General features: G+C 31.0%; 1 protein-coding gene across 2 annotated transcripts; it reads right to left on the minus strand.

Moving 5' to 3' along the window:
* Positions 1 to 3259: 3259 nt before the first annotated feature.
* LOC134710268 (E3 ubiquitin-protein ligase rnf168-like) lies at positions 3260 to 17341 on the minus strand. 2 transcript variants are annotated; one of them, XM_063570550.1, is made up of 5 exons: positions 17233 to 17341; positions 10548 to 10891; positions 9576 to 9646; positions 8865 to 9026; positions 3260 to 6917 (listed from the first exon to the last, which is right to left on the minus strand). In XM_063570550.1, exons 2-5 carry the CDS (start codon positions 10849 to 10851, stop codon positions 5112 to 5114), a joined length of 2343 nt encoding a protein of 780 aa, XP_063426620.1. In that variant the 5' UTR covers positions 10852 to 10891; positions 17233 to 17341; the 3' UTR covers positions 3260 to 5111. The 2 variants fall into 2 exon arrangements, with proteins under 2 accessions (XP_063426620.1, XP_063426621.1); XM_063570551.1 differs by having other exon boundaries at positions 17257 to 17334.
* Between the last annotated feature and the right edge of the window lie 901 nt (positions 17342 to 18242).

Consider the following 18242-nt stretch of genomic DNA (forward strand, 5'->3'; position numbering starts at 1 on the left):
AATTGCACATGACACATGCAAAAATGTAGATCATTGACGGTGCCATATTGGGGGATTTATGTCCGGTCTAATTATCGGTTCCTTTTTACATGGGTTTACAAATAGAATAGAGAATAATGGGCAATAAAGTAAAGAATGGAAAATATCCAAGCAAGGGAGAAGAAAATCCCTAAATCAAGAATACAAAATACCCTTTTTTGTCACTTAAAAAAAATAAACAAAATTTGATAAACTTACAAGGATATATCTTGAGCATAGTGTACATCAATATCTTTGAGTTTTTTGTTTGATCGGGTTGCTGTCATGTCCCCCACATCTCCTTTTAGTCATATTTTTGGTATGAAGAATATGTCTATTTGATAGGTGATGCAGAAAAGATGTATTTCATAATTCGGACAAGACATTTTTATTTTTACATAAAAAATCAAGTCTTCTCTAGAATCATATTCTATTGTGTTCATATAAAACATTTTGCCAGTCGTGGTAATAATTTTTTCATACTAGTATCTGTATTAGTATGTGCCCTCTCATTCATATGCAAATTTTTTCGCAAAACTGAAAATACTTTTGCTGGACTTTACAATTGTCCTGTAACTATATATAAATTGATGGCTCTTCATTTTTTTCCTCTATCACAGTCTCACATCATACAAGTACAATTAAAATGACCAGATTACCATGAAGTTATGGTCACATAAACTGATATGAATGTTTAAAGGTGTATGCCAACTTAGGGTGGTCAGTGGTGCAAAGGCATAGTTTCTTTCTAAAAAAATAGAAAATGTTTAAACTGACTTATCAGGCATGTTACTTTTGACCTTAAATTATCTGCACTTTTGATAATTCATGGGCCAGCAGAATAGTGCTTATTCACATCTAAATTTTTATTATGTTCTTGTGGATTCATTATTATTTGTTGGATACCAACTTTTGTGGATTTCATGGGTACAAATGAACCATTATTTCAAATGTTCAACTAAATACTTATGTTCTATAGGCATATACACATACCTTTGGTAAAACCACATAATCAAATATCCATAAAAATTTTATTTTTTTACGCAAACCACAAAGGTTGGTCCCCTCAAAAATATATGAATCCACAGTATGTTTTTGCCGTTTATAAGAAATGAATACAGAGATTGAACACTACTCAGTTCCTGCATAGTAAATGTCTTTTTTATTGATGCATATTAATGAGCTGTGATGATCAAAAACATTCCTCTGTGTACATTTTCTCTTGTAAAGTTATTTTCTTGATAACTTTATAAATTGTCCCTATTGTTATATGTATTTGTACTTTATTATTTATTGATGAAAAGTTCAATAAACATTCTTATTAAAATGTTAGAAAACTTGAATTTTCTTGTTTTTGTGTAAGTACAATTTTATGTGAAGGTCAAATTCTAGACCAGAGAGAATTAACCTTAATATAAGAAAGTGAGGTTCAAAATGCATTGGTATTTCTACAGAGGATTAGAACTGGATATGACAACATGGTTGATAAAGATGACCTTTTTTGCTGTTACCAAGTTTTTACTGTAATTACTCAATACCAGAAGAGTTGGCTGAAATAATATGTACCTGTAAGTACACAAATGTGCATATGCTGAAATGTCTTTCCTGTTTTACTTGCTGAACTCATACTGAAAGCGTAATATGAATCTTTAACCTCAAGTACCACATAAACCTTTAACATTATGAATATTCTATTAAACTGAGGTTAAGTCAAATGAACCATACCAGACAGAAATGAGGTCATGGTCAGATGAACCATGCCAGACAGACATAAACACCTTCCATAGTGGTCTCATTGCAAATTGTACATGAGAAAAGGATAAAAACCTCAAAATTAACAGATGAACCAAGAAAATGAGGTGAAGGTCATATGACCCCTACTACAGACAAATACACCTTACAATCTTTCCATTCAGTAAATATAATTTACAAATAGCTTCAATATAACATTTGAGAAACAGACAAAATCTAAACATTGTCAAATTAATGAACCCTGAAATTGAAGCCATGCTCAGATGAAACCTGCCAAATTAAAGACAGGACACCTTAAAATCATTCTATACACCAGAAATTATATTGTGTTGAAATTTCATATTAGGATGGTCTTTGGTTATTGAATGTTTGGATATTCACTTTATGATGTTCTTTGGTTATTGTATGGATATTTCCCTTTCTGATGTTCTTTGGTTATTGTATGGATATTTCCCTTTCTGATGTTCTTTGTTTATTGTATGGATATTTCCCTTTCTGATGTTCTTTGGTTATTGTATGGATATTTCCCTTTCTGATGTTCTTTGGTTATTGTATTGATATTTCCCTTTCTGATGTTCTTTGATTATTGTATGTATATTTCCCTTTTTGATGTTCTTTTATTATTGTATTGATATTTCCCTTTCTGATGTTCTTTGGTTATTGTATTGATATTTCCCTTTATGATGTTCTTTGGTTATTGTATGGATATTTGACTTTCTGATGTTCTTTGGTTATTGTATTGATATTTCCCTTTATGATGTTCTTTGGTTATTGTATTGATATTTCCCTTTCTGATGTTCTTTGGTTATTGTATTGATATTTCCCTTTCTGATGTTCTTTGGTTATTGTATGGCTATTTCACTTTCTGATGTTCTTTGATTATTGTATGGATATTTCACTTTCTGATGTTCTTTGGTTATTGTATTGATATTTCCCTTAATGATGTTCTTTGATTATTGTATTGATATTTCCCTTTATGATGTTCTTTGGTTATTGTATGGATATTTCCCTTTCTGATGTTCTTTGGTTATTGTATTGATATTTCCCTTTCTGATGTTCTTTGGTTATTGTATTGATATTTCCCTTAATGATGTTCTTTGATTATTGTATTTATATTTCCCTTTCTGATGTTCTTTGGATGTTGTATTGATATTTCCCTTTCTGATGTTCTTTGGTTATTGTATTGATATTTCCCTTTATGATGTTCTTTGGTAATTGTATGGATATTTGACTTTCTGATGTTCTTTGGTTATTGTATTGATATTTCCCTTTATGATGTTCTTTGGTTATTGTATGGATATTTCACTTTCTGATGTTCTTTGGTTATTGTATGGATATTTCCCTTTCTGATGTTCTTTGGTTATTGTATGGATATTTCACTTTCTGATGTTCTTTGGTTATTGTATAGATAATTCACTTTATGTTGTTCTTGGGGTGTAGTCTTATTGACATATACCTCACTCCTTTTATTCATAATAAAAAAAACATGTAAGAAATTAAATGTATCATTTATTTTTCAGATCATTGTTAAAAATAATCAATAGAATCAGTGTCCTCCAAACTATTGTAAAGAATATAAACTATTAAAATAAAAATCTTAATATTGCATGTGTATCCATTGTAAAAATATGCTACTGTTTATGCATGAAGACAAGATATTGAAATATTGAACTCATGTGTTCTAGCTACTTAACAACCTAAAAATACTATAAATTTACATGTATCAGTTATACTTATATTTTTTTAAATTATCAGATTATTTCCATGTTTTATTTATCAGCATGATCAAGTTGTACCTTTTGAGACAAGAAATGGTGCTTCAATTTTAAATTGTGCCTCTCTGCCCTTAATCCTAGCTAGGACACTGAAGTTTCTTATATATAATTACCTGAAGATAAGTAAAACATTTGTGAATTTATTCTTCATATTAACTTGTAAAAAGCTGAACTTTCCAATTCAAACTCTATACACAAAAAGATTAGTCATATATATTATTTAAACAAGGAAGTGTAATGCCCCTAGAAATTTGGAGTATTTATAGATTTACTGGTACAATGTTTACAATAATTCTGACTTTGTATCTCCGTTTGGAGCTGCTGATAGAGGTTATTATTTAATCCACGAATAGATCATGTGAAGATTCAGTGTATGATCTGATAAACAAATCTTCTCTAAAAAAGAACTCCTTATGGTTTATTGATGAACATGTACAAATAACATAAATCATGCATTTTGTAATTTGATATTTCATCTAATAAAAGAATTGAAAAGGCATCTACAAAGAACAGCCTCCCTTGCAAGTTTGCAACCTCTGGTTATAATTGACAGATTTTTAAAGAATGTGTGTTCATCTTTAAACAATTGTACCAAGTTTAGAAGTACCATTTTTGTACATGTAATTAGTGGTAAAGATGTTTTGATCATAAACAGACAAGTTGCTTCAGACATACACAAATACATTCAGAACACATCAGGTAATTCAGTGAAAAAAACTATATTTGAAAAGAATCATAAAATTTGAATTTACAATTACATAGTATTACATCTATGATCTATATATTGAGATTAAATAAATCAGGGAGATCTAAATTTCTTTTATAGTAAATAACTCAAGTTTACCAATTCACTGTGAAAAATCACTCTTGCAGCGTTAAATTAATTTTTGTAAGACAATTTGATTGCAGGTGACAACATTATGGAGCTAACTCCATCATTCAGGTCTAAATTACCTTACTCAAAAATAAAAAAAAATATACATTAGCTGTGTTTTGTAAACACGTGACTGTATTATCATAAATCAATCATCTTTTATTTTAATATACATTTATAAAAGAAACAGCACTAATAAGGTGTCAGATAAATTAAATAGTTTTTCTCTAAACCAAAATATGCACATTGAACTGATGAATAATTTTGTGACTGAAACCAAACCAGTTTTTGAGTTATTTTAAGAACACCTAACATCACGAACATGACCTGTCACTACGTACTGGCAAATTATGAACGTAAGAAAATTTAAATCAAAATTGGAATTCATTCAAGAAGTTTAATACAGATTCTATAATCTACCATAATACATATACATTGTACATATAAGTTTATTTTAATGAGCAATAAAAGGCCATGATAAAATATAAGTTTGTTTGCTCTCATTCAACCAACTATAAAAATAAACTCTGAAAAAATGAATATGAAAATTCATTTCAATCAGAAATTGGTAGTAAAATTCCCAATGACATCAGTAATCTTTTTGTTATATTAATATTTTCAATATTTTATACCAATTTGCTCTAGGGAAAATAGACATATTTCACATTCTAGCCTGAACTCAATAATGTCAACTATAAAAGTTCTTCCGAAAGATGTTTTGACTTTCGTCTAAAATTATATTCATTGTCTGATCCTTTCATTCTAATGGCAGTCAGTTTATTCTTTTCTTCGTACCTGAACATTTTTTCAAGCTGTAATGCTAATTGGCGATCTGCCTCTTCTTGTGTAAGTTTAACAGGCTTAACAGTACTGTCATTAAATACACTATCATGTCCAGTTTGTGAACTAAGTGTACTTGTTTTTATCCGAACATTTCTAGCTTTCGGTTGCAGAAATGAATGCATAGTTTTACCCTGTTCTTGTTTCTCTAAATGTCTAGAATGTCCAACAGATTTAAGTTTTTTCATTCCACTTTCTCTCAGTTTTGTTGATTCCCTTTGTCTTTTAGACTTAACATGCCTTCTACCACTATCTGAACGTAGTGATCGTGACGACCTCATTGAAGACAGACTAGAAGGAACAGAATCTACACTTTCGTCCTCTGATTCGCCATTGTTAGATTCATCATCACTACTTAATTCAATGCATATCTTTCTCTTTTTGGGACTTAGTTGTGGATACACATAATCACTAATATGATAAGCTGCATGTTTACGCTTTGGATATTTTTTTAGTTTCAACTTATTATTTCTACCATGACCCGATATATCTAAGTTCAAAATGCCCTCTTTAGAATCAACATCCATATCCTGACCACAATTATTGTTACTGTTTTTCGTCCAACTATTCGATGAACTTTTCAAAGCACAATTTGTGTTTGACAACCAATCTGTAATAGACCTCTGAGGACTTAATATTGAATTATTATTCACATTTTCCTGTTTAGAGTTATTCCTCTGTCTAACTTTTATGGGTTTATCTTTTATACAAGGTCTTTTCTGAATGTTATTTATCTCCATCAAAGGTGCCATGACATCATCAAAATCTCTAATGTCATCGATACTGTCAAAAATAGGTTCTAGTGGTATCACAACTTTTTTCAAAATTATCCCTTTGTTTTCTACATTCTTCACAAAATTAGGAATATTCTCTGATGGTGATGGCGACTTGGATTTTATATTAAAATATTTAGAAATGCCTTTTTTCTTTTCTTCAGTATTGCTTACTGCAGTTTCGGTTGCTTTAGAATTTTGTTCCACTTGAGACATTCTTTCCTCTTCAAGTTCTGACAAGCGTCTTTTCATTACAGGGCTGCCTGCATCTATGTCAGACATAGTTTTAGAAGTGGTGGGTGAAAAAGAGTCGGCCATTGATAGATTTCTTGGGGTAGTTCTTATAACCTGTGTTTCAACTATCTTTCCACTGGCAGATCTCTTAGGAGGAGTGACAGGACATGTCTTAATCGGTTTGAAATGATTCAACTCTTGATTTATACTATCTAAACTTTGACTGCTTTCACTACGGACAGCTGTTGTCGAGACATTTTTCATCCGATCTTTGTTTTCTAACAGATCAGTCTGTCCAATTAAATGGTCATTGTGTGTGACAAGTTCCAATTCAATGTCAGGGTCTGTATTGTAACTCGTACAACTAGTTGATGATCGCACTGATGACCTTGAACTAATTGTCACTGTAGAAGGACGTGAATGGTTGCCTTTGTCTGATGGAGTATAACACGTATATGGATATGGTGAGTCTGTATTTCTAGCAGCAGATCTATCTGCCTCTTTCATTTTCTCAGCATCTCTCATTTTTTGCATAAATGATTCTATGGTTAATGGACTCTGTTTAGAACTTGCAGCTGATGAGCCTCTACTGCGCGTTAAGCGATTCTTTGATTCCTTTAAAAGTAAATTGAATGGACTGTCTGTACCAGCCTGTAAAAGGATAAAGATAAATAACACTTTTGTAAAGAAATATAGGAACTATTGTTATTGTAAAGGTATTTTTATTATTATTTACTGAAATCTTGCTTTGATTTTTTTTTCATGATAATTTCTTATATTATATACTCCAGTTATATGTTGAATAGAAAGAGAATATATGATGTCAATGTTATTAGCATCAGTTATTGACATTGCCTAGGAAAACATATTTTTTTTATATATATTATCAATGGTATTTCAAATTAGAGGATGCCTCTCGGCTAAATCTCAAATCGTGGTTTTCTCACTATCAATGAGATTATAGCTGAGAAAAACACTCATGCTTGAAAAAAATTAAATTATAAATATACCAATATCAAAGTGTTAGTGACCATTGAAGTGTTAAGATTACATTGATGTTGTGCTTTATACATCTTTTCCAGGTACAACATGTTATCATATTGCATTAAAAAATCACTCATTTTCAATGTTTAATAGGGATATTCAATAAAATATATGAGGGAGTTATGACTGAATTTACACTATTTGAATGTTTAACAATACATCATAATATGCTTACATCTGTCTAGTAACCAAGATTATGCAGTAATTTCTATCTACAAATATAGCTGTGTATTTTTGTTATTATGACAATAACTTTTTAATTATTGACCTTAATATCAATAGACCTTTTCTCTTTCCGAAAATGTTCAATTTAATTATTTAGTACAATAAATGTCTTTCAAATATCACCATGAAACAACAAATTACACTTTAGGCCACGGTTTTTTAATTTGTTGGTTTACGGATTTTCTCCATGAAAAAGTCGGATCGGTCCGTCGGAAAAAAAAAAAAAAAAAGATCTTTCAAGACGGAAAACTGATATGCAAAATAAAAATATATTTCACCTTTCTAATATATGTTTGTCATACTATTTTTTCATCGTTCTTAAATTTTAGTTTGATAATTATTATTGCTCAGCTGTAAACATCGCATGACATTGTCTAATAATTTCCCGTAAAAAAGGGGGGGTACACTGACAAAGACGAAATTAAATCGTCAATTCACAAACAAGAAAAACAGATTCACGTCAGTTATTTGACTAAGCTTTTAATCAAAACTTGGTGAAAAATAATAAGCACGAAAACTGATAAAGAAAAAAAAAGTAAAAACGTCGTACGAAAATAAGTTTCAACACACGTGTCAAAAACGTAATAGACTCGTCCATTGGAAAAACGAGAATATCAGGTTAAATAATCTGTTGTCATGCATTCCCGTTTTTTTTATCCAAATGGACGATATTTTTTTTATTATCTATGAAACAAGAAAATATCAAATGATTTGTTAAAATTCAGTATTTTAACTTGATGTCTTGAACTTCCACCTGTCCACATTTGGACAAGTCTATTTATATGAGAACATGCATCTTACGGACTGGTGACAAATAAGGGAAACGAACTTATTGTGTAATTGGTTTTAAACACAGGTTTCGTTCCGCAAAATTATTTGCGCAAACAACATTTCAAGGTCATTAATAATTGATTTGTCTATTTTTAGAAACGTAAACTGAACGTTTCATTTTTCACAACAGAAAGTGTCATCACTTCTGTTAGTGATTAATGCATTTTATTTCATAAAAAAGGATATTTTAATTATTTTTCAGGGATAATGCATTTCTTAGGGTCGGCGAGAATAAAAAAAAGCCTGAAAATTCGATTTTATTTTTATTTTGGAAATCGGCAAAATCGGGTCGGCGGATCCGTAAACCAACAAATTAAAAAATCCTGGCCTTATATTTCTATACTCTCACTCTATTTTAGCATCTGCTATCTTTCCCATCTCATTACAACTTATCAAGATATTCAGGTTAATATATGGCATTTGTTTCTATGTCTTTGGACAGATAGAAAAGCCAGAACTTTTAAAAGCTCCAAGATATTTGAATATAACTATAAATACCTCAGTGACTACATTTCCTAATTCTTTAGCTAATTCCTGATCTCTTTCTTCTATCATCTGTTGATGTACAGACTTGACTTTCTGTTCTTCCTCTAGCTTTCTTATCAAGGCCTCGCTTGCTTCCTGTTCTCTTTGTCTTTCCAGTTCACGTTCTTTCTCAAGCTGAAGAAGATGAAGTATTTAAAAGTGAGATTGAAAGAAAATTGCTATTGAGTAAACAAAGAAATTAAATGACAATATTTATCAAATTTAAAGTATAAATGGACAAACTGCACATTTTTATATCAATCATAATTTTTATCTTAGAAATAAATCCAGTCCCTTCATTTGAATTTTGCATGTAAGTCAACCTTTATTAAAATCGGTACTGAATAAATGCATATACATTTAGCATATCTTCATTAATATCATAATCCATTGCAATGTGAAATAATATAATTTTTCAACTTTTAAATTCTGTATGGATGTGTTTGTCCCAAGTCAGGAGGGGTGAGGAGCCTGTTATTCAGTGGTTGGCTTTGTTGCTGAGTTACACATTTGTTTTTCGTTCATTGTTCAAATGTATACAGTTTCTTTCTATCATGAAATCAAGTGTCTGTTCAAGAAGGATTTTTAATAGAAAGTATGAACTTGAAGGACACAATGATCACTCTAGTGGTGTTGCTTCATTTATAAGAGTGCAGTATTATTTACTTCTTATGACTAACATACCCTTTTCAACTGTTCTTCATATTCTTGTCTTATTTCTCCAGGCCTTGCCAAGTTTATGATAGGATGAAATACTGAAAGAGAAGAAAAATTAAAGTGGACATATTTTTTTATTTTTAGCCTTCATGTGTCCAAGCCTAGCAATATAAGTATGAATGCATGCCAAAAGTGTTAATTTTAGCATTTGTGTACAAGTATTAATCCTTGAGGGTCCAAAAATTAGAAGTGTTCTGTTCAGTATGTCAGACTGATGCAGACACAAAAGTATTATTTCCATGTTTTTATATTAGTAATCTATGTTTAACATTTATGACAATTTATTTTACTGCTAAATAATCCCTTTTGAAAATCTGTTTCATAGATGACAAAAGATATATGTTCCTATTATTGTTTTGTAACCAATCCTGATTTTTTTTCTTGAATAAGACTTAACTTTGGGTTTCTATTAGCAAATACAACACGAGTCACGAGTTTCACATGTGAAGCAGTTTCAGCTTTTTTCCCCCCAAGATCACCAGATATCATCCTTGTTTTTTGGGGATTGTTTTAATCCGTCTTTAGTTTTCTGTTATTTTCTAGTACTGTTGTTTTTTGTTTTATTTATGTTTTTGTAGTCTTTGCATTGTCAATTTGTATTCAACTTATGATCTAGAATATTCCTTGGATATCTTTCGTCTCTCTTAAAATAGAGTTTTGAACAGTACAAACATTTTCTTATTCTTGGACTTAAAAATATTGACAATATTACAAAAATCAATTGTCAAAATAGCAAAACTTCAATTTCAATAGACTCTACCCACATGTAAATATCCATTTTCAAGATTTTTCACAGAAAAAAAATCTTCTGTATACAGAACAAAAAAGTGTTTAAATAAAAATTCATTATTTTCAACTCTATGTAAATGTTCAACAGGAACAGCCAATATTTCAGTTACAATGTATACTGTTTACATTAGTATAAAAACAATAACAAACCATCCATTGTCATGTCATCTTCTTGATCTTCACCCTCAAGTCTCCTTTCTACTCTGTCAGGAAACATACTCTGAATCTTTGCCCATAAAGCTTTATTTACAAGGCACTTTTCCCTAGCAGCCTTCCTTGCCCATGTGGATATCCTCTTACGACACAAAGGGCAGGTCAAACTTGTTGCCTCTACATTTTGTTTGAAGCAAGGCATACAGAGAGTGTGTGTACATGGCATCGTAACTGGTTCTACAAATATGCACATGCATATACTGCACATGCAGTCTTCAATCGTTATATTGTCCACATCCATCTTTAATATTTTTATTATCCTACATATTACTGTGATAAATCTGAAATGTAAAATGAAAAATTTAAATAACAGGAAAATGTTATGAAATTGTGTGCAGACAGTTTAAAACAAAGTGGTTGGATTTGCTGGTCTGGTTTTTTTTCTTCAATGTAGAGTAAAATAATGGTTATTTTCACAGTGGATAACTTCACAACATAAAAACAATGTAAGACAGGCTGAAAAGAGTTCGGAATACTGTACATAGAGTAATTATTGCGATCTTTTTACCATTGTGAAAAATGTGACAGGGTTATGATCGCAATGATCAATACTCTCATTTTGAGAAAAATAATGTTTATCAAGTTCTTGAACCAATGCATGTTTATGTCAAAATCTTATTCTGAGCACAATTTAATCAATTTTTTATGCATCCATATCATAAATTCGTCAAAAAAAACATTTCTCTCTGTCTGTTGTTACATGAAATCTGGAAGCTATTTAATTGTCGTGTTTTGAAGCTGTAGTTGACGGATTTTCACCTTTATAGTATTCAATCAACAAGTGTGGATATTGTATAACATGTACAATAAGATAAAACTTTATTTAAATGACAGATCCTAGCTTATTGCAATAACCAACGACGCCAATGTCATACCAATATATAAAAAAGGTCATGCTGAGTTCATATATTTTACTCAAAAGCAAACAATTAAAAAAAAATTGGAAAAATAATAGAATTTTCATGAAAAAAACAGTTATCATAATTATCATAATTTTTATAATAAAAACTAACCATTTACTTGTAAAAAACATATGCATAATTTTATTTTCATTTCAAGTTTCATTTTACTTTAAAGGCAAATAACACTTACGAAATTTCATAGTACAATGTGACGTCATTATAGTGGGCAATAATATCAAATAAGGGCAAAAGGAAGAAGGGGTACACCATTTGTCCAACATTACATGCATTACTGGTTGTTGGACATCACACAGGTTTCCAATAAAATTGTGAGGTCATAATATAAACTATCTGACGCCACCATGGGAAAGTGATGGTTGTATTCAGACGTCAAGTTCAAGAGGGATAGATTCTTGAATTAGCCGGGGATAGAGATAAGGTGTCTTGGGATACCTTATTGCCAAATGATGTTAACGGTAAATTAGTTTTTGGTTCACTTTCTTACAGTAAAAGTTTAACCAATTTGACATCTGACAGTAAAGGGCATACACCTTATCACTATTTGAAAAATCTGTCCTGCTAAAACTTTTGCAGGGAAAAAACTTAAAGGGAGCCCAGTCACCCATGGCTCCTAGATTTTGAGTTGGGCCCCTAAACTGGCAGATAAAGTTAAGTTGAACATATAGAAAATAATTATGAAATATCTGGTCTGGGCTCCCAGTTTGAAATTCCCAAGTTAAGTCCCTGTTTTGATGTCATACAACAATCACTTTTCAATAATTTTATGGTGTCAGACATGTGAGATATTATCTACATGTATAATGACGTCAATATTTAACAAGTACTTTTGTGATGTCCATACATTATGGTGGACAAATACAATAAGGTGTATCATACCCTGATCATTGTGGAAGATCATACATTGATAAGGTTGGGAACACACCCTCTATACGCATATGGTGTGTATAAAATTGAGAAAGGAAATGGGGAATGTGTCAGAGCGACAACAACCCGAACAAAGAGCAGACAACAGCCGAAGGCCTCCAACGGGTCTTCAATGTAGCAAGAATTCCCGCACCCGTAGATGTCCTCTTCAGCTAGCCCCTTAAAAAAATGTATACCTTTATCAGAGACATATAATACAAGAGATTGGCAACTCGGCGAAATCCCGTGATTTCACTCGGCCAGATTTAAGTCTCGCGAGATTTCTGTGGTTAATAGAGTCTTTATCAAAGTATTAAAGGTACTCGAAGAAATGGTGAAGTTGAAGCATGGATTAACTGTTTCAGTGTTAAATTTAACATAATTAATTGAATAATTTTAGTACATACGTAATCATGTATTTCAATGTCATTTTAATTTTGATTATTTGTATTATTGAAAAAGAGACATTATTTGATATTGTATTAAAAATACGATATTAAATAATTAATACGTAATAAATTGTATGTCTTGTATCAGAGTTAATTTATTTGATTGTTTCATAATGGATTTCTATTAAATATACACCTATCTCAGAGACATAATGTCACAGTGTGACATGTATATTCGGCTTGAATTATCCGATGGTCAGGTAAATCACAACCTGTTAAAATGAGTTTTATTTGACACCTGGTACACACGAAGTAGTTACACCACAGGTGTACACACTCCTTCCGAAAATATTATTTACAAATTATAAAATTAAATAATGTGTAGAAAAAATACTTAATTTGTTTGATAAATATCATTTAACATGATCGACTTTGTCTTATATTTATAATTTGTATAGATCATTAAAAAATGATTACTTTCTGGGTTCATTATTAATTTGGCTTGTATTGGTTTTTTTTTTATGATTGTCTGTAAATTGTTTTCTAATTGTGTTTTTCCAAATATTATGAGCTTGCATTCAGTTGTTTTTATGATTGTCCGTAAATTTATGGTTTCTCCTTTTCACGGATTGTGTATTTAGTTAGGACTTACATTTAGTGATCATTTAATAGAAAATTGCAATATAAGTCTCACTTTTGACCTCGAATATAAAGGGATTAACCATATTGTAAGCGTAATGTACATGTTTCCCTTCTTTTTTTTACTTTTAGACTAGTTAAAATCTCCTTTTAATTTTGAAACAGACATGGACATGTGTGAATAGTTAAACAACATTTTGACTTGATTGTTAGTTAAAACCCTTTTTTTTTACTTTATACAAACTGCACGAAAATGTGTCTTCCTTTGTTGTTGATCAGGCTGATTGTATTGATGCTTGCTTAATGTCCAGTGGCAAATATTTCATTTTTTTGGTTGTTGATCAGGTTGATTTAATTGATGGTTGATTAACGTCCAGTGGCAAATATTTCATATTTTTTTTACATATTGATGTGCGAGTGTATGACATTCATTTTTTTCTGTACAGTATATGCAATATAATTTCTAACTCTCCACAAGAAACCAAATGATACAGACATCAACATTTTAAGGTGACCAAAAGGCTCTAAGCAATGCGTAAAATTCATATTGCACTGTCAACTATACAAGGTCTATTTAAGAAAAAGGTTTAACACATCAAACAAGAAAACTCACGGTCTTATTTATGAACAAAATAATAAGAAAAAAAATCCAAATATGATATATAAAGCAACACACCAGTGAATTACAGACTCCTTCCTTTGGGAAAGCACATACATAATAAAGGCATGATAATAGATGTAACCATAATCACAAGCCGTACAATTTTATGTTCTTGTTTGTTGTTTTTTCCCCACAGTAATCATATTAATAAAACCTATAAACCAATTAATGTGGTGTGGCTTTTGAATAAATCAAATTACATCTGTAAAAAAACCACCTTCATACATCCCAGTATTCTGAAATGAAAAGGACCAGTCAGACTGAGCATGTATTTTATTATGTATACAATATATCTAGAATATCACTACACATTATTCCATCCTTTTTCAATAACTAAACCAAAGTGTGAGAGAACAAAAACAATTCCAGGTATAAATAATATTTTTATTATCAATCATTTATTCATAATGTTATACTGTCAATGATAACTGAGAGTTTTATGATCATTTCCCTGCAACTGATTTGGTACAGTTCAACTATGCAAATTTCGGTATCTGTAAAGCAAAGGATATATACATGTATCAGCGATGGTAACTTGTAATAAATTGCATACAGTGAAAGGGAGATGGCAAGATTCTTCATATTGTGTGTCTCATTCACTGCAAATATCTCACTTTCTTGTGCAATCAGTTGCTCTGTGCCTTTCACTGGTGCTAGAAAACGAAACAGCATGACAATCAAATTTAAGCGTTCATATTTTTTCATTCTCTTTCCATCTTCAGTGTGGATTGAAACTGGAACAGATGTCTCCTCCATACTGGTACCAAACAGCTGTTCATGGTCGAGGATTACTCTCTTTTTAACTCCATTTGTTAATTTCTACATCTTTTCCTCTTTGGCATTCTAAATTAAAAAAAAAAGATAGAGTTGAATAGACTATTTGTCTTACTTGTAAACTTTACTTCCTACATGTATGTCATACAACATTCTGCCGGTTTTTATTATGCTAAATCAGAGACATATATTGTATTATATGTCTCTGGCTAAATCTATTTTAAATTTCATTTTGTCATGTATAGACCTTTCAAGCTTGCTATAGACACATTTTTGATATGTTTGTCAATTGTTAAACGTGGTACCGTGAACATACAATGTAAGTTGCTGACATCAACGTTTACTTTATTTAGTCTCTGCTTCTACATATTTTGTAGGTCTCATGAGGGTCTAGAAGGGGTTTACAAAAGCATAACGGACTGAAAGTCACAGGACATAAAGTCACAAATTTAGTAGAACAAAAAGTCACAAGACAAAAAAATCCAAAATAATCTTTTGATAATTGTTTGTATATATAAGAGAAATATCTTTAAAACATATATTCATATTAAAGTTACAAAATGTGTTATTATATTTGAAAAATGAAGATTTATTAAATTTTGATAATACAAAAGAAAGACTTATTGGCACCATGAAGCCATTTAAGTGCCAAACCAGTTTGACATTTTGTTTTTTGCAACAATTATTTGATCATCTTTGATATGTTGTGATAATTTTTGTATTCAAAGTTGGTTTGTATACAATAGTTCAAGAATAGAAATAAGTGTTTTTTGTTCAAGCCTCAAGGAATAAAATCAGAAAAAAATGAATTGTGACTTTTTGTCCTGTGACTTTCTGGCACTGTCCTTCATTCATTCAAAAGCGTATCGGAATAACTGCATATTTGAAATCAGAGAAGTAAGGACAAGGGGAAATCTCTGATCAAAATATCAAGAATAGAGAATGATGGGGAAAATTTACAAAGAAAAGAGAAATAAATTGGAAATGTCTATATGTCCATGGTAATACAAATATATGCCCCGCTGATCTTATTTTAACAAGAAAACATTTGGAATAAATACAGGCTCATTAAAATTCATATTTATTCTATAATTTCTAAGTTTTATGAAAAAAGGTAAGTCCCGCATAGCCGGGTTTGGGTATCAATGTGAACAAAATAAATCACCTTTGATGGTATTTTATGAAAACACTATTTAATCAAAGTATACGAAAATAGTATCATTTTAACAAGATAACAATCGGGAAAGGAATAACACTATCATGACTATGGAATTGCATGTATAATCGTAAATTTCTAAGTTTTATGAAAAAAAGGTAGTTCTCGCATAGCTGAATTTGAGTATTAATGTGAAAAATAAATAAATCACCTTTGATGGTTTTTTATGAAAACACTATTTGATCAAAATAAACGGAAATAGTATCATTTTAACGGGATAACAATCGGGAGTAGAATAACACTAGAAAATTGCATATATTATCGTAAATTTCTAAGTTTTATGAAAAAAAATGGTGGGCCACACCGGTTCTACAGCATTGAAAGAGGGGAAGCTGAATGGACCGAATTTAAATAGGTCTGCATTGGATTATTATCATCATCTCAGCACATTATAGTATAAACAAATCGGTGGAGTTAGTTAGATGTATCTGTTGAATATACTTACATGCTTTAGCTGTGAAAGCAATTGACATAAACGAGAAAACAAATCTGTAAGCGTATCGTCCCTCTTTACAACAATGGCGGAATTTTCTCATCTCGATCCTCCTTCATCCCAGGTCACATCATAATCCCAAGCACTTCCGGTAGCCAAGTGATTTCATTGGCCGTTATATAGACTCTACTACGAGTTGCCAATCTCTTGTATTATATGTCTCTGCCTTTATAGAGCATTAGAGGGGGTATTCCTTCTATAGCAGAGGCGGATTTAGGGGGACCCGCCCTCATCCCCTTTTAGGGCAAAAATTTGGTTGCTTATATAGGGAATCAATGAAGCGTAACTGAAAAGGGCCCCCTCTTAGGTCATTCAGTGGGCCCCAACTTATGAAAATTCCTGGATCCGCCACTGACACTGTATAGAGGGATAAACACCCTATAGAGGGTGTGTTCACAACCTATTGATTTGAACACCGAGGAATACACAAGGTTGCAGTTGCCCTTATTTCTGTTGTTTATATACCAAAGCTTTAAGATCTACAACGTATATTCACAAAAAGACACACACAAAAAAAATTTGACATGCCTTCTGTGCATTTTAAATTTGTAAAGCAATGGTCTAAATCATTTATGGGGGTCATTAAAGTAACTTAATAAAATTTGTACTGTATCTGGCACGTACTAAGAGTTACTTGACATCATTTACTTTAAAAGATGTGAAAAATAATCAAAATTATTTCAAAACATCAACATCCGCCATTTTACCGCCAAACAGGAAATAGCCTTCAAATTTTAAAGGAAATGGAGAAAGGAACGATTTTTAGTAGCATCTAATAAAAAAAAGATAGATGTATCATTTTGCGGAGTATTTTCCATAGGTCTGAATGATTCTGGTGTATTAATTTAATAAATGTCATGCACAATTCAGTATGGTGTAAACAATTATATTTGCTATATGTGTATGCCTCCTTGAGAAACTAATTCTTTGTATATCATGATAGGTTAAACAATTGTTTCGGTTGACACGACCGTGGAGGTCCAACCCGATGAACAGTTTGGAAAGAAATTGACACAATATTTCGCACTTGATACAGGGCTGAATTTTTATTGTAATTAAATTTTTGACACAAAATAAATGTAATCAAAGAACTTGAATTGGTTATGGGATTTAAATTTATGTTAACTTTTTTTTTGCTTTTGTGCAATACACTAGGCTGTTGCGAATTTACCTCCTCTCACCCTCAAAAAAGAAATTTTCTTTTTAATTTCTGAAATCTAGAGAAATAATTCCCTTCTCTCCCATTTTTTTTAAAACTCCCCCCCCCCCCTTTTCCCCTTTTTAAAAAAAATTCTTTCCCTCAAGATATGGTCATGATCTCATTTCAAATTTCCAATGGAGTTTGCAACCATAATAACCAATCTAAATACTACATACAAGTATTAAAATAAAAAAATGACATACTAATCATGGCTAAAATTAAATGTATTCCATCTGCATTTTTAGAATATAGTAACTTCTAATCATGTATACATAATTTTAAAGCAGTGTAAGGGAGGTAATTGGCAATGTTCTGTTTGGATTACCTCCCTAAAACTCCTTTTAAATTATGTTATGTATTTAAGTTATTGTCTATTAACTAGGACATCCTTGTTTTCCCCCTTGTCTGCCCATAATTTCTAAACGGTTTGGGC

Source organism: Mytilus trossulus, chromosome 3 (genome assembly GCF_036588685.1).
Source record: "Mytilus trossulus isolate FHL-02 chromosome 3, PNRI_Mtr1.1.1.hap1, whole genome shotgun sequence".
In the NCBI taxonomy this organism is placed as follows: Eukaryota; Metazoa; Mollusca; class Bivalvia; order Mytilida; family Mytilidae; genus Mytilus; species Mytilus trossulus.